The sequence below is a fragment of the Gordionus sp. m RMFG-2023 genome, chromosome 4 (genome assembly GCF_954871325.1).
Source record: "Gordionus sp. m RMFG-2023 chromosome 4, tfGorSpeb1-WG-v2, whole genome shotgun sequence".
NCBI lineage: Eukaryota > Metazoa > Nematomorpha > Gordioida > Chordodea > Parachordodidae > Gordionus > Gordionus sp. m RMFG-2023.
Window position 1 is genome coordinate 18,542,363 of NC_088778.1, and position 21,492 is coordinate 18,563,854.

A 21,492-nucleotide genomic window follows, 5' to 3' on the forward strand; every position below is an offset into this window, starting at 1 on the left:
TTAAAGATTTGAACATATATATAAGGTTCAATATGTTCTTTCTGCAATTATACATCCAGCATTCAAACTTTAATGGCCATGGATTAAACTTCTACAGAACGAACCTATTAAAAATAGACTTATAGCGTTATTAAAAAAAATGCTTTGAAAACCCTAGAGAACTCTTAATTTCGAGATATTCTTATTTTTTGTCAAGTGTAGAGAATGGATTGGAGGAGGATAACTTATCTCAATTTTTTGCAAATAACAAAACAATATTTTTAAATTAATTTTCCTCGTTAAAAGGCTGTTTATTAAGTATAATACCGCAATCCCCTCATCTTCCTCTGTAGAGCGCGTTTTTAGTATATATAATGCCATATTAACTGCCAATGGTTCCTGTCTATCAGATAAATATTTTGAAAACAATTGTTATTAAAATTTAATAAGAAAAATTTTTATAAATAAAATATCTTTTTATTCGCTATATTATATTATATTATATTTTATTTATAATTATATTATCAAAATAAAACTATTATATTTTAACATGGCTAAAATATATTGTATTAAAAAATATAAGTTTATTATATTTAATTAAATTTAAAAAAAAATCATAAAATTTTAAACGGTTTTATTAACGTGAACGCGTTCCTTTTCTTTGAACATGAACGTGAACGCGGATTTTTGTCAATGAACGTTGAACTCGAACGCGTTCGATTTTTTAAAAAATGTTTACAGCACTACATAAATTTGATAGAAACTCGATTAACGGAAATGGTCATAGAAAAAAAATATTTTTTCAAATTTTTTAATTTTTTTGGATGAACATGGGTCTAGGAGTTATGACCTTATATGTAGCTAGAATTGATCAAATTTAACTTAAATATCATCATATTTAAGTTTAATGGTTTAAATTTAATGGATACTTATGTAAATTTTTATTTAAAAATTATATAAATGAGATAGATGCCTTTATCCCAAAATCATTTTAATGATTGTAGAGGTTAATAAACGTTTTTGTATTTTTATATTGGGTATGCCCCATCAGAATAATTTTGATTACTTTGCCAAATCTTTTTTTAAAGATAAGATCAATTGTTTGAAATAAATAAAATGCACATGCGTTGTTCTTTAAACAATCAGATTTAACAACAAAATTTATTTGTTTAATTAAGCCATCTTAACGGTTATAAATCATAAAAGGTGTATAGTGACCTGATTATTGAACCAATGGTATCCTTGTGCATGGTTTTGCTCTATAAATGCACAATTTCTGAAAGGTCATTAATAACTGAGAATTCTTCAACATATAAATTGGATTTTAATAAGTATTGAAATAGAAATTGAAACTATAAGAATGATGTATCAAATTATTTAATTTTTCGATTAAATAATTTCCAAATTAGTTGGCAGATTATATCAATGTTTCAAGAAATGCTATATAATCTATTGAATTTGGAATAATAAATAAGTCTTTCTTTTATTTTTAATTTATGCTAAAATTAAAGTTTTATCATTTTGCCAAGTGATTTCAAAGAAAGTTTAACCAAAGTGTTCGGGCCCCGTCCATTATTTATAACAATTTAACTCGCCCGTCCATTTATCTAAAAATTTGTTTAACCTGCCCGTCCAATGTTTTAAAATTGTTTGATTGGTAGGTTTGTCTTTTATTTATTGTATTTTTATTCAAAACTATAATAATTATGATGAAATAAAAGAATATTTTTAATAAATATTAGCCCGTTCTGCTAATTTCGTTCTAAAAATATTTCAGATTCATGGTAAACCGCCCACTCATATGTTCAATGTTTTTAACCCTTCCTCTCATAGTATAGATTGGCTAAAAATCCGTCCCCTCATGGTATAGATGGGCTAAAAACCTGTCCGTTGCAGACATTTGCTTCACTCTACCACTTCCAATATTATTTTTTTTACCTGAAGTAATTTACAAATGGATTAAATGACTTATTTTTTAATAGCTCCATTACTCGAAACCATCTTAAAATTTTTAGACTTTTATCGGCAAGGGAACTATGTATCGCCTCGCGTTATAAACTTTTGTTTTGCATACCTGTCGGAATGGTAATCATTTATTTAATAAATTGCTTAATAAGAATTATTTTATCTTTTTAACAATAATCCTAACCGACCCATATTTTTAAATTGCTCTTACATCGAATAAAAACTCCATTTTTATCCATTTCGATATTATATATGGAATCGTCCGATATTATTTCCACTTATATCTCATTGATCAAATTTTAAAATATAAGTTTGTTTATATTATATTAAAAATATGATTATTAAATGGATTGACAGAGATACTTTATATTTTGATTTATATTTTTATAATATTCAATTTTATTTTTTAGTTTGATTCAATCTTATTGTTGGAAGTTATTGAAGCCTCACGTTGATGTAAATTATCGAATTAATTATATTATAGAATATTTATAATTTTAAACGTTCCGGCCAGACGGGGGCATCTAAAAAACCTTAAAGAGCCTCGTTTCGTCATGAAAATATTAGCTGGAACGGACGTTTGACCTTTTCTAATTATTATTTGTTTAAATTTAAATTGCATTTCTTATTTAGATCATAATTCGTGAAATAATATTTAAATTAATGAAATACGATGATGAAGACGAATTTTTATGGGAAAATGATCCTATCGAATATATTCGAACAAAATTCGGTAATTTTTTAAGCTTATAGTTTTTATCTTATTGAATTATTTTGCAAACCTATCATCTAAATTCCTGTTGGGCCGAATGACTCTATCCTATTTAAAAATTTTTTTAACCGGATCATCTCGTGTTTATTTAACCAAAACAGCTCCGACGCAGGATATATAATGTCATCTATCTTTCTGATAAAATCATATGATAAAGATTTTATTTAAATTTATGATGTAACGATTTAAGGTCATGACAATATGCCCCATATCTGTATCTTCACGGGTTTCATATTTATAGTCCACTTATATTTTTTAGGTCTCCCTTAAGGCTTATTTCAACCTTTTACAAATGTATATTTCAAGCAAATCGCTGCCGTAGATAAACTACAATAACACTTCTGATTAGCCATAGCAAAAATCGAAGTCATGTATCTATAATTTTAATCATAAGTGGGATTCAGTATTTTTAAAATCATTGCTTAGTATCACAGTAAAGAAATTAAAACAGTTAATTAGTTAAGATTTAGACATTAAATGATATATAATATACATTTTTAGATATATACGAGGATTTTGTATCTCCGGTGACAGCAGCTAAGGATTTTTTATTCGCTTTGTGTTCCAAACGCCAGGGAATGCTTCACCAAACCGTCAACTACTGCGTTTCCGATTTATCTACGTCCCCTCATCCTTCCTATCCATTGTCACTTGATACTTCAAGCGAAAATAAATTTAGGGCTATGGATGGATACCTTAATATGATAGGTTTAATTATTTTATTCGAAATCATTTAATTATGCAATTCATGATAAGATTATGGTTTGTGAGTCATAATTACCATTGGTTATCTTTTATTTATATATTTATCAGGATTGGTTGATTTATTTATTTTTATTTTTTAAATTTTTTTTTGTTGAATGATATTTTTATTATCGAAAACCATTGGTTATGTTATTAATTTTTACGCATATTTTTTTTAAAATATTTTTTTGTTGTATGATTATTTTTAATATAGAAAATTGTTGGTTGTTAATTTTTACAAATATTTTTTTTATATTTTGTAAAAAATTTGATTTTTTTAATTTTAAGCAGTTATTTTTCTCAATATTCTTTGAAACTATATAAAAATGAGATGGACAGTATACAATTTAAATATACGCTTAGGCAAATCGGGTTAAAAATCTTTACGGATTATAAAGATGCCTTGTAGATTTATAATACCAATATTGTTGTAGATGACATAGTATTTACACTTTGATACCTTTTCCAATTGTTTTTCTTGCTTAAATTGCATACTTTTATGAATTATAATTTTTTTAAAAATAAATATGATTTTTTCTAAGTGGCCACTTATATTATTACTTGTAAACTTATCTGAGCAATTAAATACTTGACTTTTTATTTAAAATACTAGAAGATAGCCCGTCAAAAATGACGGGGAATGAGAATTTTTTTCTTACTTTTATGATAGATGTTACCTGTTATTTGTAAATAATATCCAATTTTTATTATTTTTACCCCCTCCTAGAGGTCTGCATTGGGCGGGTTTTTGGACAAAAAGCCCCCCACCCTATGTTAAAAATTTTTTTAACCCGGCTGCCCAACCAGCCCAAAGTTTTCAAAAAAATTCCATTTGTCTAAATTTTTTTACCCGCCCGCCCATTATTTATAAAAAATTTTAACCCAAGTCCACTTATAAAATTTAATAATGGTCATTCTTTTAATTTTTTAAGCATCTAATAAAAATATTTCAGCATTACACCTCTACAAAAAGTTTATAATTTAGGAAATTTTAATTTTTTAAGCATCTAATAAAAATATTTCAGCATTACACCTCTACAAAAAGTTTATAATTTAGGAAATTAATTTAAGCATAAAAAAATATTCAATTTAAATTATGAACAATTTATCTGATCAAATAGAATATTTATGATATAAATATAAATATAAAATTGATAAATGCAAAAATAATAATGAATTAACATTTTCTAAATTCAAACACGTTCTTCTTTGTTCTAAAAACCTTCTAGCAATGCTAAATCCTCGTTCAGAAGAAGCACTAGTTGCAATAATTGCCAATATTTTTCTTACTAATCTTGATAGCTTTGGCAAATATCTTGTCGTTTCCACCAAAGTAGGATATCTGTCTGAAGTATATCCTCTTCCTCAAGTGAGATCCGGATGTTCCGTATGAAATATATGTAAAACTCTTCTTTGAAGTGTGTACGAAGATTAATCTACCTTTCCAAAATAAAATACCTTGCTATTTTCGTAATCGTTTCATGCTATTCAGAATAGAGAACAAAATACTATACAGTTTTATAAACCAGACCTCGAGTTAATATTAAACAGATGCATCTAACTAAGGATTTAGAGCTGTATTTATGCAAAAATATGTTCGAATTTCCAATAGCTTACACCTCAAGAACTTTACAAGACGGTGAAAAAAATTATTCTACAATAGACAAAGAAGCAAAAGCAATAATAAACGGCGTAGAAAAATCTCATAACTATTTGGGACGAAAATTTAAAATTTGAACAGACCACAAACCTTTAATAAAGATATATGGTAATAACATAGATTTAAGCCATTAACAAACCAAAGATTATTATGTTGGGTTTATAAATTATCAGCTATAATATAATGTACAAGAATGGAGTTAATAAAATAATTGCAGATGCTTTATCGCGAAACCCAATAGAGAAAAATGATGATAGAATAACAAGTGAAAATAAAACAGTGAAATATATAAGAAATCTTACTTATGGACACATTAACTCTATCAAGAAAAGAAATGGTACAAATATACAAAATACCAGATTTACAAGCTTTTAGAACAAGAATAGATGAAAATAGAAAATGATGACGGTATTTTATTTTGGAATGGCAGATTAATCATTCCGTACTCACTTCAAAAAAGAGTTTTGCATATATTGCATACGGGGCATCCGGGTATTACAACAATGAAATCCATTACGAGGCATCATAATATGGTGGAAAAAATTAGATAAAGATGTCGAAAAACTAGTAAAGTGTTCTTCACTTAAAAGAACGATTGGTACAATAAAAAAAGAAATATTGTTATTGATCATAATTAATTAGGATATCTTTAATTTGTTTTTGAACAAAAATTTTAAATTTCCTTAATCCGCCCGCCCGCCCATAGTTTAAAATTTTTTTAACCCGCCCACCTGCCCATTCTCAAAAAATTTTTCAGCCGCCCATTAGCCCGCCCACTTAGATGGGCTGACCGAAACCCCGCCCATTGCAGACCTATACTCCCTCTTCAGGCTGGGTTCAATCCATTAAAACTAAGTGTAAATACTATGGTTTGAGTAAGAATAAATTTAAAGTTTTAACTTGATAATACCAATATTATTTGTTAAGTATTACTGAGCACTTATACCTAATATTTAATATTAAAAAAAATTCCCGGGCAAAGTACAAAGCCATAATAATTTTGAAAAATTCTTCCAAGCCCAATGAAAGATCATAATAATTTTGGTAGTTAAGAACTGAAATAAAATATTTAAATAATCATAATGAATTTAAAAATACAATCAAAATCAGATATTCATGGGCCTTGGTTTTTCGATCAGGTCAAGCCCAGGCCTGCAAAAAAATTGTTTTAGGCCAATGTCTGACCCATAATTAATAATAAAAAAATTATCAAGCATCCAAGTTAATAATAATTTTGAAAAATTTTCCCCAAGCCTAGCCCAATATAAAAATATTTTCCAAGCCCAGCCCAACCCATTATAATTTTATAAAAAAAATTTCTCAAACCTGGCCAACCCATAGTAATTTTCAAATTTTTTTCGATAAATCTCTAAAAACCATATCTATTTTTTATTGTATTTTAACCCAGCTCACCCCGACCAAGGCCAACCCATTAAGACTAAGAGTGAATACTATTTTTTTGAATAAAAATATATTTAAATTAGCTTTTACCTGAGGGCCATATAAATATTCTGTATTAAATATTACACATATGCTTAATATTAAAAAAATTCCCAAGCCAGCTCCTCGCACTTGGGAAAATTTTCTCAAACTCGCCAAAGACTTTTGATAGTTGAGAACTGAAATAAGATATATATAAAAAGTCACAATGCATTTAAAAATACAATCAGAATATGAAAGTTGCATGGGCCTTAGTTTTTAATCAGGCCTTGCCATGTCTTCAAAAGAAATTTTCAGGCCAATTTCTAGCCCATATTTAAAATTAAAAAATTTACAGGAATCTAAGACTATAATAATTATGAAAAATGTTTCATAAGATATGTCCAAGTCCATAATAATGGTGAAAAATATTTCCCAAGTCCAGGAAAACCCAAAATAATTTATTTATTCCTTTCACCCAGAAAAATAGGTCTGATTAAGGGGTTTATAAGAATTAAATCTGTCTAATATGTGCATTTTTTGCCATTTTATATGTAAAATTATCATCAAATGAAGGGTAAATAACTGATTAACCTATCATTCTACTGGTTAGCTCCTGGTATTTATATGAAATTCATGAATACATATTAAAGTACTATGCAGAAAATATGTTCATCTTAATTTAAATTTTAGACAAACCACTACCCTTCCAAATGATATATTACTTAGTTACAAAATATAAAATTAAATTTAAGACTGATTAAATTACAATAGAAAAAATAAAAAGATATGTCTTAGTTAACAAATAATAGGAGGTTAACTTCAATCATAATCAAATAAGTAAAACAAAAAGGTTATACATTTAATCAAAAATGTTATAATAAGTTATGAATAACATACATTCTACAATTATGAAGTTATGAGAAAATATACAAAATTTTCCTATCTTATGAGGTGTTATTTAAAAATTTATATTTATTTGGGGTTATTCTAAAATTTTCCATTATTTTTATAAAATATGTTAATCAAGTATATATTTAGGAATATGAGTTATTCATTTGTATTTGTAATTTATAATCTAAAAATTTATTCCTGCTAGATGAGAGTTTTATGTTACCAAGGTGTGCTTTGTGCCTTACTTATTAAAAGACCTTAAGGAAGGATCAATTCCATAATCTAAATATTTGAATTTTATACAACTATATATCTTTCAATTAGGTAATTTTTATGCATAAGTAAATATTTGCATCTCTCTTATCTTTTCTGAAACCCCAATATAATGGTATTAAATTCTAAATTATACATAAATTCAAGAATTAAAATAGTATTTAAATAAATCTCTTATTCCTATTGAATTGATACTTGATGCATTTAAAGTTCTATTGATCCCTAAATATTCAGGAATATGTATAATATTAGTGTGTATTCAATGCATTCAATGCACATTGTTGTTCTTCTGGACTGATATTTTTCATATAATTTCATATGGATCTATGATATGCATAGATTTTAGGAGAAGGAATAAAAAATGTTCGATTTTCTAACTCTAAATTAATTAAAAATTATTTATTAAATATTAAAAATTTACTTTGATATAAACTACTATTTCTGAAAGTGCCATCATTATTTTATTTTCACATCTTATAACAAACAATTGTATCTATAATTGTAAAAAGCTTTTAATTTTATAATGAGCCAAGGCAGTTTGGAAATCCATATTTCTCAAAGTATTCTTGTGAAATTTCAAAATATATTAAAATCTAAATTTAATACTTTCTCAGAATGTTTTCTAGTTGGAACTAGATATCTTTTAAAGTTTTCCATATACAGTGGCGTAGACAAGGGGGGGGGGTCCGAAATTTTTTTTTTTAGAATTTTTGTTTTAAATTTTTTTTTTTAATGTTTCAATTTATAAATAAAATAGATAAGAAAATGAAATATATTTAAAAAAACAAATAAGAATTTTAAATGATAACATGGTTTAAAAATATATATTAAAAATTATAGGTAAAATATTAAATAATAATAAAAATATATTGTAAATTTTTTCTGGCATAGTTAAATTAGATATTTATTAATTTAATAATAAAATTTATATTGTTAAACTAATTAGATAGTTTTAAAATTTTTTATGATTTTTAAATAAAGGAAAATCATTTAATTTGATAAATGTAAAGTAAAGGTGATCGCTAATATGTTTGGAATTAAAAATTTTAAACCTAAATTAGTTTATAGATAGTCCAATCACTTAAATATTGATGCATCTACGATTGAGGATTTTTATAAAATAAATATTTTTACTCCCTTTGATACATTTTTATTTCAATTAAAGGAAATATTTATTTGTCACAATTTTATTTTAAACAGCATTTATTTTCTTTTGCCGGTTGAGTCACTTAAAACGCTAGAGGATATTAAGAAAATCTCAGAGTTTTATTTTGCTGAATTATCAGGATCGTATGATAAATTACTTTGTCGAATTTTGGTATAAAAATTTTGACAGAATAGAGTACTCTTTGAGACCAAAATATGCTTAGCAGGCCCTTTCCATGTGTCATTGCACTTAAGATTCCCTGTCTAATATCAAAACATTGCCTTTTATTTTAGATACCTTACCGATTAGCACCTGCACTAATGAAAGGTCTTTAACAACTTTGAAAAGGTTAAAAACCTATTTAAGAAATAGCACCGGTGAAAGCCTTTTAAAGATTCGCTATATTAAATATTTATAAGGCATTATTTTAGATAAAAATTTGATTCTAGATGAATTAGTCAAATCTCAGAGAAAAGTATACCTCTCTTTATAAATTCATACAATAAAATTAATATATTTTAATATGTTTTTAGTAATAAAGTTTTTATATACAAAACGTAATTAAAATGAATTCTTAGTCATAATATTTATTTATTATACTATTTTTAATAAAAATATTGCATTTGCAATAAAAATTAGTGATCTGCATAGGGCCTAATTTTTCAAACCCGGCCCTATTTTAAAAAAGTTTTTGCAGTCCCGAACCCCAAATTTTTTTAAAAAAGTTTTGACGGCCTGGCCCGAATTTATTTATATATAGAAATTCATTATAATTACTCAAAATATAAGATATATGTTATATGGCTTCTAGTTTTTATAAATAAAATCAAATATTTTTATTTTACATAAAAAATTTAACATAAAATTGATATATTTAGATATATTTTAAAAAATTTCCAAGGCCCGACCCAACCCGGCCTGAATTTTTTTTAAAAATATTAGGCCCGACCCAGCCCGAATCCGATTTTTCTACTTTTGCAGATCTCTAATAGAAATTATTTATGTTTTATAAATATACTCATTTGTATTTATTAAATTAGATTTTTTTAAATACCATACAAGAATTACTCATATTTTATTGTAATTTTATTTTTTTTAAATATAGTTATTTAGAATAAATTTTTAATATAATCTGTATAAAATTTCTACATTTTGGAATTTATTTTATGATATATTATCATTAAAATAAATACATTGTTAAATAAAAGGGTGTTATTTACTAAAGTATTTTAATAATAAATAAAATCTTTAATGAAATTCTCTGCAAAATTTTGTTATATGTAAAAATTAAATTAAATAATAATTTTTATCAATAAATAAATTGAGTGATCATAAAAAATGGGAGGTTTATGGATGGGGGGCGATTTTTTTCTTCTTTCTACACCGAATGGATTGAATTAATTTACAATTGACTAAACATTGATAAAATTCTCAGAATAATGCTTTCAGTCACGTAATTAATGATAAATTTGGTCAAAATTTTATTACTAATTTTTTTTTTCATTTATGCTGGCTACTATAGTAGCACAAAATATTAAATTTTAAAATGTGGTTTGGGGAAACACTCAAAAATATTTTTAAAACCACCCCTCCCCTATGGATCGATCCTGGCTACGCCACTGTCCATATAGCATCACATACCTCTGAAATGATGATATAGTTATTATGCGAACATATTTGCCATATTATAAATCACATGGCATGGGAATTATTATTGGCTTGAAATTGCTTGATAATTTATATTGGACAAATATTTTTTTTAAAAGAACACTATTGGTTAAATTTGATTGACGTTTTTTGAGGATTACTATAATAGATATGGATTATAGAGATGCCTTGCAAATTTATAATATCAATGTTGTAAATAGTTTGTATATGAGTTCTTAAACTATTTTTAGATCTGTTACCATTTTTATAAATTTTATGGGATATATCTAACATTGGTAATGAATGAACCGCAATTAGAATAAGGTTTAGAAACTAAAAAAATATTTTAAGTATTTATTCTCATTAATAAAAAGATTATAAAAATATTAAAAATTCATAATGAAAATTTAGATTATTAAAATTTAAAAAATTTATTGAAAAAATAAATAGTAAAATTAAAAGAACACTTATGAATCTTTAAAAATTTCCACAAAAAAAGATATAAAATAAATTAATTAATCGTAAATTAATAAAATCCCTCCAAAAATATATAATTAAATAAGCCAACGGTTATGGTCACAAACCATAATCTTACCTTATTTAAATCCCAATTTTTAAAAAGTAAATCATTATTATAATACTAAAAATGATTTTTAATTCTTAAGGTTCTATTTATTTATCTGATCTGAGTATATTAAATTTTTAAAATTATTAATTTTTTATATACTTTACTTTTTTGTGTGTTTCATTTTCAACATTAATTTCAAATAATTACTAGTTTACTTAATAACAAATGTTTTATATTTATAACTATCCATTTATGACCAGAACTTAGAAGTTGAACCCTCTTTTAAAATTTATGAGAACCAGAACCCATTTTATAATTTCTGAAACGTTTCCAAAACCGTTTCTAACAAAAGTTCAAATAATTTATGTACATAAATAAGAGTTTTCATTCAAAAGTTTATTTATTTTTTTGATGCTTTAACGGAGCTTTAAACCCCAACCTGGAACCATAGGAACTAAGAACCCGCCTATATTTTAGGAACTGGAACCAGAACCAGAATCACTTTTTAAAAATATTTTGAACCGAAATCAGAACACTTTTCATCCAGGTTTCAAACTTTGACCCATTAAATGGAATTAAAATGCATAATCTATTTAGCTTTGAGACTTTTCTTGATTCTTTTAATATTTATATTTTAATTTTCGACATTATATTCAATGAATTATATAGGCACACTGGCCGATGCGCTTATAGCCAATGCTAGCCATTCATCGGATACAACTAAGAATGCAAAAAAGAACGAATCGAAGGATTATTCTCACATCACTTATATTTTAGTCAATTTTGTTTGTCCACTTCTAACCCATCCTAAGGGTTATTTAAGAGCTAGGGTAAATTTTAAATCTTTTTAAAAAATAAAATCACAATAGTACATTTTAATATGTTAAGTGAACTTCCTCTAGTGCCTGAGTCTTCTCGGCACCTTATGAAAGTTTTATTACATCATATAATTAAAAAATTATTTAATATATATAACAATAGGCTTGCTGGATGGTACACCAATTTAAGAAAATCAAATACGACCCCTCACAAACCGATAATCTAATATCTATATTAAATTCGCTTATCGAATTGTTACTCAGGGATCCATGTTTACCAGTTAAAGTTGAGGCCTCAATCGCTATAAAATCTTTAGTCAGTCGAAACGAAAAAGGTTTTCTTTCATGAAAATGATTTATTATTCTATTATGTCACCCACCAGATATTATAATATATTGCTTATAATTAGGGCTGTGCCGATCCATAAATTTTTCACCGTTCCGTTCCAATATTTCTCGATGTTACAGCAAACTCGATCCGATAACAGATACGATATTTATATTGATTGAACACGTCATAAAAAATTAATTTTCTATTCAAAAAAAACCAACTAACTTTCACTAATGATTAAGTGTATTTAGTTTTTTTTATTCTCCAAAAGGTAATAATATAATTTAAAATAAAAATGTTTATGGTTATTAATGTAGTGTTGCTAAAATTTCGATTTGGCTGATTTTTAAAAACGATTATTACCTATATTTGGAAATTTCAAAAATGCCAAACCTTTAGCATATCTGAGCAAAATCTCCATGCATAGATATTTTTGGAAATTTTAATTTAACCTTTTTTGTAAATATGCTAAACAAGTCGTTTGCAACTCTAGCTGAATATTATCCGCTAGATACTAAATAACATCATATTTTTCTTTTAAAATAATTCGATTTTTATAAACAATATATTGAATTTTAGTTTTTTTTATTTTTTTATTATGAAATTAATTATGTGTAAAAAAATATTTTTATATACAAGAGTTTTTAAAGCAACTTGATATAACACTAGATATTGAAAGAATCAGTATCAATACCTAGATACTATTTAAGAAATATCTGTATTTATTTTTTGATAAATTTAGATACAATTTTATTATGCTTTTTTATTTTAAAAATATTATTTGAATTAAATTCATTTAATAATATGACCGAGTTTATTTCATTACAAAAGCAAACCAGACAAATTTTATTTTACGCAATGGATGAAAACAACATGGTAAGTTTTATATTATAACTTATTTTATTTATATTTAAAAAATATGTATCATAATTAATAGATAAATATCTAAGCAATTTCTGGAAAAATCAAATAATTTAAATTCGATTTTTTGGGACAACCTTTAGATGTTATAAATATTGATATATGCTTAGACACTTATCAAATTATGAAAAATTAAAAAAAAAATGAGTGTTTATTTTATTGTATTTTATTAATTATTACAATCATCTACTGCTAAGTGTCCTGGTATAAAGGGTTTAGTATGGCTAAAAGTGTCTTTACAATATAACGTGGGTGCCTTAATGATATTTTGAGAATATTTTATTACAATTATTTATAATCATTTAATTATATATTTTGTATATGAATTATTAAAATCTAACAATCATTATGGTAATTATATATTTGTATATAGAAGTGGTATCAGCTTAATAAATTTTTTAGCTCACTTTAAAATTTGAATTTTAACAACAGAATCCTAAATTTGAGCATTATGCCACACTTTACATAAGTTTAACTTAAAAAGTATCTATATGTAGATTAAATACGTTTATAGATGTATCTAGATCCATTTTTAGAATATGTATCTGTAAATCTTTTGGAAAATGTCTTTTACCATCTCTGATATACAATCATAAAATAACCAACAATAAAAATATCAGATCGGATTGGCTTTTTTGAAAATATTAGTTTCCCTGGTAATAAAAAAAACACAAAATATCGGCCCCGATTCTTTATTTAATATTGGCACAGCTCTATTTATGATGTTAAAAATGTAAAATTTAATTAGATGTTGGTTATGGGTTGTGCTAGATTCAATTTTTTATATATAATATACTGTTGCATCAAGATAGGTATAAACAATAATTTTTTTAGTGTTTTTAAGATATATTTAGTAGCGAGTTTCAAAAATTAATATATTTTTTAAAAAAACCTTTTTCATGATTATATAAAATTATAATTTTTTTTAAAAATTTTATATTTAATATTCAGCTAAAGAAGCACTTATTCCTCGTCTTAAGGAAATTTTATCTGGTAATAAAAATTATAATTTCAGTTTTATAGTTGATATTTATAATAATAACATTTAAAAATATATCAAATTATATATGCTTGATTTCTAGAGTTATTAAACATCTTAAAGCTAACCTTGAACGAAGAGATGACAATAGTGTTGAAAAAAATTATATGCATTTATAGCGACCAAGTTAAACCCCTTATATTGGAAATGTTGAAACATACGGTTTTTAGTTATACCATACAATTTTTTTATGTATAATTTTAATTCAATTCAAGTACGAATTGACCCTTGAGTGGTGTGAAAAATAAATAACCCTGTATCTATCAATGTCAAATCGATCAGGACAAACTAAGGTTCGTGTAACCTATATTTGAGCCTCTAAATTATACTTTTAGAGATGTCAGGAGTGGTAGCATGAAATTTTTTATGAGTGCCAATTTTCATTTAATTATTAATTAATTAAAAATTACACATTTGTAAATAATAAATTTAGTATAAATTATACACTTAATATTTTTAGAAAATAAATACAAATAATTTTGGGCATCTTTTGCCCACATATTATTTAAAAACATCATATAAAAAATGGGTAGCTCCGATTTTGATAAAATTTTAACAAACATTATTTCCTTTATATGAAAACAATTTTTTAATTAGAAATCAACCTTTACAACATCACTAATAAAATCGATGAAAACTAGTAAAAGAAATTTTTATACTATAGATGGCGTATATTTAGGGTGCTGGTTAAACTTTGAATTAGGTTGTGAGGTCCCTAAACATAAAAATATGGCACATGTTCTTTTATTTATTAATTTCTTTTTATTAACGATCAATAAAAGTATTTAGACCATATTTTAATTAGTGGAGACCTGCATGGCATAGTATGCAAGCAAAATCCAATTATAGTAAATAATTAATGGATAAATTTTATTAAAACATTGGTTTGTACCATAAAATAGATTTTGAGTTGCCTGGCTCATAAATTTTTAACCTAGTCTAGCTTGCGGGCTGAGTCAAATATTTAAAGCTGCATAAATACTTTTATTGATTAAGATAGAAAGAAATCCATCAATAAAGGAACCTATGACATTTTTATGTAAAAGATCTGAACAGCCCATCCGAAAGCTTATCCCTCATTCTGAAGTCTCGTACACGGTCCAGGCATTGAAAATGATGTGATAGGAACCTTTTACATGATTTATTATTTAAGAAAATACTATATAGAAATATTATCATTTATTAAAAGAAAATAAAATGCGTAATTTTTTATAAATATTATTGCTCATTTTTTACTAGTTTAGTTTTTATAGATTTTACTATGATGTCATAAGGGCTCATTTGCCTCTAATTTTTTTTATGTAAAAATATTGATGATTTAAAATTTTATTGAAATCGAATCGACCTATTTTTTGTACGAAATTTTCAAAAACTGCTCCTGGCGAAAAATGCCCAATAAATTTTAAATTTATTATTTACAAGCATGTAGTTTTAAATCAATAATTAATTAAATGAAAATCGATACTAAGTTTCTCCCCCGGATAACTCTAAGAGTTATCAGCTGGGACTGTTTGCACAATTATAGGTTACACGAACCTTAGTCTATATACTAAATTTTGTAAAAAAAAAGCATGAATTTAAAAGAGGTATATTTCAATTTCACTCATTTATTTATATAAAACTTGAATATTATAAATAATAGCATTCAATTTGTTATAAGTTTTAAAATGGTGACAATAAAATCACTATAATTTATATTCAGAACTCCTTTAGACAAGGACCAAAATTTTATAATATTAAATCAAATTTATTTTCAGAACAAATTGTTGATTTTATTTGGTTATACTCTTAATTTACAATTTATTGGGAATATAAGATTATCAATTCACTTAGTATTAAAATGAATTTAATTTTTGGAAGTATAAAATTTTAACGTAATATATAATTTTACAGGGTTTCCCATTCAAAAAAGGAAATGTCCCAATCAAAAAAGGAAAATTTTTTATTATAAAAGGAAAAGGTCCGATCAAAAAAGGAAAAGGTTCAATCAAAAAAGGAAAAGGTCCAAACAAAAAAGGAAAATTCCCTAAAAAAAGGAAAAAGTCCGATCAAAAAAGGATAAGTGTCAAATAAAAAAGGAAAATGTTCAATCAAAAAAGGAAAAGTGTCAAAATAAAAAGGAAAAGATCCAATAAAAAAGGAAAAGTGTCAATCGAAAAAGGAAAATTCCCAAAAGAATAGGAAAAGTGTCAATCAAAAAAGGAAAATTCCCATTCAAAAATAATGATTTTTTAAAATTTTTTGTCAATTTTTCTTAAATTTTTAATTATTTTTGTTATTCCTTCTAAATTTATTTCTAAATTTTTGCGATTTCTTTACGTTTTATTTCTTACTGATCTTTTCTCAATTTATTTCTACTTTTTGCGATTTTCCTAACTTTTATTTTTCTTACTTTTTTTTTTTAATTCAAAATCCTTTATTTTCAATTTTCAAATAATAAATAATATAAAGTATTAAAAAAAACGAAAATATAATATTTTATGTTTTAATATAATTAAAAATGATTGAAAAATATATAATAATACTATAAAAAAAAAGAACGGAGATGGTGTGACGCAGGGAAACAAAAATGAAAAAGGGACGTAAGTGTTGTCTAGGATAGCTCTTTGGCTAGAAGACTACCATTGAAACTGATATAATTAGCTTTGAGAATCGCTATGGATAATCGTTGACGAAGAAAAAAACCCTCTCGAGGTTCTTCTGAGAGTTTGCTGATTTGTGATCCTAAGTTTTTGAAAAATGCTAAGGCGAGTTTGCCGAAGGTGCCAAGAGTGGTTGATATGATTGGGATGAAGTAATGATCGTTCATTATTTCTGTGTATTTAGAAGTTTTAAGTTGTTCCTTCTGGTCAAGGATGTTGATGGCATGGTTGGATGAGGCCAAGGGGTCAATACAGGAATAGTCCCATACCAAAAGTTGGCCTCTCCTCCATGAGATTTGAGAGATCACATCAGGACGTTTACCGTCAGATCTAAAAAGACCCTGTGGTTCTAGAGTGGAAGGAATTTGGGCGGATTTCAGTGCATGTTGGATGATTGTATTACATTGCTTGTGTCTGATGAATCGTCCATTGCAGGAGCGACAATGTAAACTATGTCTACCCTTCGAGTCAACTGGCGAGTTGCACCCTGAGCAGATGTGAGGGTGAGTGATGGAACAATTTAGACGAATGCCGATGGCGTGGGTAAATTCATTGTTGGATAGTTGAAGCTGAAGATTGGTAGATGGGATGGCCTCAAGAAACTCATGTCCCGTACCATTGAGCAGGGAAGAGAATAGGGTGCGGTCGGTAGATTGCATGCTAGATAAGAGAGTTTCAACGCAGCGAGCAACCACTGGTGCATCCCAGTCTTTCTGTCTATGGGTTGTGGGGGGATGAGAATCAGCATTGATCCTTGTTTTCCAAATATCCATAGCCACGATTAAGGAAAGGTCTTCTTTAGAATTATGGGCGGTGGTTATTAGCTTTGTCAAGAGACTACTCGATATGAAAGTAGTTATTGCTAAGTCATGTGGAGATCTGATGCCGAGACCACCAAATTTGGTTGGAAGAGTTGCTTGGGCCCAAGCGGTTTCGTTGAATCTGATATTTACTATTTTTTCGGTTAAGTCCTTTATTCCTTTTTCGTAAGTTTGGAGAGGAATAGGATATTTAAAAATTGGTGTTGACCGAAGTGCGTAAAGAATCCTTGGTATAAAAAAGAAATTTTTTAGCAAAAAAAAGGACTTGTGTGATGGAAGAAGTGTAAAGATGTCCTCCAGTTTAAGGAGTATGTCAAGTGTGGAATGAAGAAAGGTGCTTATTGCCGCGTGTCCTCCTACAGGCGATCCTAGATGTGTTAATTCAACGCTTGATGTGAATTTGAAATCGTGAGTGTTGGGAGCATTAGAATTTAAATGTGAGAATTCAGATTTGCTCTGGTTAAGCGAAAGTCCAATGGCTGTGCCCTTTTCTTTAATTATGTTGAATGCTTTGGCAATTTCACTACAGGGACCACTCAAGATTCCATCATCAATATACCAAGCGTGGAGCGATAGAGTACATGAAGAGTTTATTGATTTTATCATGTCGTTGATTCCAAGACTAAAGAGAAGGGATCCGAGAGGGTCACCCTGTTGGATACTCTCGACAGAAAGTATCTTTTCTTTGTTGAATTGTAAGATTGTTGGTGATTGGTAGCAAGAGAAAAGAAATTTAGTGTAAGCGGGAAATGGAAGCAAGTTGAATGTAGGAACGTGTTGCGCGAAAGAGTGTTGTAGGCGTTAGAGAAGTCAATTTTTACTAGGGATTCGTTTTTTGGGTTATTTTCAAGGTGAATTCTTGTTAAGTGCACAGCAGCTTCACACCCACCAGGTATCCCTACACCAAGTTGGTAGGGGCTTAGAATGTGTGCGGCATCGTGTTTGATTCTAGATGCGATTAATTTAGCGACCAATCTACGGTAAGTAGAACCAATGGCGATGGGCCGAATGTCCTTATTTGGTTTTTGGAGTGCGATGAGTCTGGCACCGAAGAGTAAGGGGGTAATAAAGCTGGGTACGTCTCCATTTAGGATTTTGTTGACTAAGTTTGTGATTTTAGTGAGAATTGAAACCTGTGTACAGATCACAAGAGAGGTAATGTCCTGTAAAAAAATTGGTCTAATCCCATCTAGACCATGAGCCGAATCCCGATGAAAAGATAGGATTGCTTTCCTTACTTCTTCCTGTGTGAAGTCTGCTGTACAATGGGAGTAGGGTTGGGGCAATATTGGCATAAATGTTGTTGTGGGATGCTTTGATCGAAACTTAATTAAGGTATCTAAATTGGATTCCGCCAGAGTGTCATTGGTTGAAATGAGTTTGAGGGCCCCTTTGATATTAAGACTGTCAATTTTCTTCGAAATCAATGAGGCTTTTTGTTGAAGTGGGGTTATTATTTTTTTGTTTTTGGGATGTCTGGAGATTTGGGACTCATGAAGATGAGTGTTGATGTTTAAACAGGCATCTTTTATTTGTTGAGTTAAGGATTTTTGGAGTGATATGTCAGGTATTTTGAAAGTATTGTACCCGAAGTTTAGAAATTTTAACCATTCTTCTTCTTTGTTAAAATTTTGCAAAAGAGAAGATATGCAGTTGCTGAGAGATTTAGCTACTTGTATTCTCGCTCCTTTGGGTATTCTCGTTATGATACTTGGTTTTGTGGAGTTAAGAAAAATATCTGAGAATGAGGCACCAATTACTTGGTTTAGGAGGGGAAGCGAGTAAGTGATCTGAGAAAGAGGCGTGTGTTTTGAATGCGGACACCTGTTAGAGATTGGTCCATGAACAAAAAATTCTCCATCATTTGTTAAATGTATTGGTTTCATGCAGGATGGGCAGATTTTGCGTTCATGGGGGATGGCCATAGGTATAAAAAAAAATGCTGCCAATAATAAAGCAAAAGCGCCTGTGAGAGGTCTGTTGATTGAAGAGCAAAAATAGCGAAGGAATGATTATATCTTACTTAATTTATTTTTCTTACTATATCTTATCTCAATTTATTTTTCTTCTCATTTTTGATAATTCTTTTGTATTTTAAAAAATAATTTATAAATTTAGGTCCATTTTTTTTTTCATACATACAATATTCTTTTTATGATTTTTCCATTGTAATCTTTTACATACATTTCTATCCTTTTCAATCTCTTTAAGTCATTTTTAATCTTTATTTTATTGAGCATTTCTCAATTTTTTTCTTCTCATTTTTGATAATTATTTTTAAAAATTATATTTAATGTTTTTGGCAGACAATATAATTACAATTGTTAAATTAAATTAATCGTTTGGTTATAATGTACCTTTTTAAAATTAAATAAGTTTGAACTGTAATACCAAACGATAGTAAATTAATAAAATATAATCATTTTTAAATTCTTAATACAAAAGAATTATCAAAAATGAGAAGAAAAATAAATTGAGAGAAGATATAGTAAGAAAAATAAAAGTAAAGAAAATAGCAAAAAGTAAGAAATAAATTGAGAAAAGATCAGTAAGAAAAAAAACATAAAGAAATCGCAAAAATCAGAAATAAATTGAAGGAATAACAAAAATAAATAAAAATTGACAAAAAATTACGATTTTTCTTTTTTGAATGGGAATTTTCCTTTTTTGATTGACACATTTCCTTTCCTTTTGGTAATTTTCCTTTTTTGATTGACACTTTTTCTTTTTTGTTTGGACTTTTTCCTTTTTTGATTGAACCTTTTCCTTTTATGACTGACCCTTTTCCCTTTTTGATCAGACCTTTTCCTTTTATGATTGAAACTTTTCCTTTTTTGATTTAGACTTTCCCTTTTTTAAATGGGAAACCCTGTATATCAAAATACAAATATCCACCTTAGGTGTAAAAATACACTTTAATAAATGAAATGACAAGTTTAAGATATTTAAGGCGTAAACCCCAGTTTATCATTTAAGGGTTTAAGTAAGCTCAATTTAAAAATTAATTTAATTTCTCTACTGGTAATTTTTTTCATTTAATCATAGAGAGATGAATGATAACAGATTTTTCTTACTACGATACTTAAATATTTTTGTAAATACCAATACCTTAGAGCTCATTAATGCTGAATGTTTAAAAAGAACATTATCAATAAGCCAGTCTCACAACGATCCCCTAGAGCCAAAAATTTATTCCATAAGTGACAATTTTTTTATTTTAAACTTCGCTAGCACTTTTTTCTCACAAATGAATTCTAACCCAAAAATGATCGGCTAAAATAAAAAATATGAAAAACTGGCAAATTTTATTTTTAATTAACTAGTTATACTCTTTCGGAATAATATCCTACCCTAACCCTTACTTTTTTGTGCACTTTACCAAATTGAGAACTTTTCTGCCCGACCTTTTCAATTTTAAATAAATTTTGCATGTCCAGAGAACATCATTATAAAGCATTGAATCTAAAATTCGCCAAACATTTATAGCGAAGACAATATAGCTAATCCGATGTCGGCAATTTATTTCCGCGAATATATTTTAGCGAAGCTTTTATCGCGAACTCTATAGCGAATTTTCTACCGCAAATATATTTGTGCAAAGTCATTATCGCGAGCGCATGACCGCGAAACTAAATATATTTCTAATTTATTTATTTAAAAGAAAACAATATATTCAATATAATTTACCTACTAAAGTTCATTAAATCATAAACGCGAAAAGTTGTTACTTACTGTAACTTTTATCGATGTGATAGAAAATAAATTAACTTTGCTGTCTCTCACTCATAGTTTTAGGTACGGCAGAGACATTTTGGTTCAAGTTTTTACCACAATAAATTCCCCCTCTGACAT

The 21,492-nt window shown here is 27.2% G+C and overlaps 1 protein-coding gene across 1 annotated transcript in view; it reads left to right on the plus strand.

Moving 5' to 3' along the window:
* LOC135927740 (importin-7-like) overlaps positions 1–21,492 on the plus strand; it is a 109,119-nt gene that overhangs the window by 28,089 nt on the left and 59,538 nt on the right. Inside the window, exons 9-16 of the mRNA XM_065463894.1 lie at positions 1,962–2,064; positions 2,355–2,400; positions 2,578–2,677; positions 3,218–3,424; positions 11,738–11,898; positions 12,050–12,221; positions 14,090–14,131; positions 14,221–14,339. Of these exons, the coding sequence (XP_065319966.1) occupies positions 1,962–2,064; positions 2,355–2,400; positions 2,578–2,677; positions 3,218–3,424; positions 11,738–11,898; positions 12,050–12,221; positions 14,090–14,131; positions 14,221–14,339 (950 nt within the window). The remainder of the gene's footprint in view (positions 1–1,961; positions 2,065–2,354; positions 2,401–2,577; positions 2,678–3,217; positions 3,425–11,737; positions 11,899–12,049; positions 12,222–14,089; positions 14,132–14,220; positions 14,340–21,492) is intronic.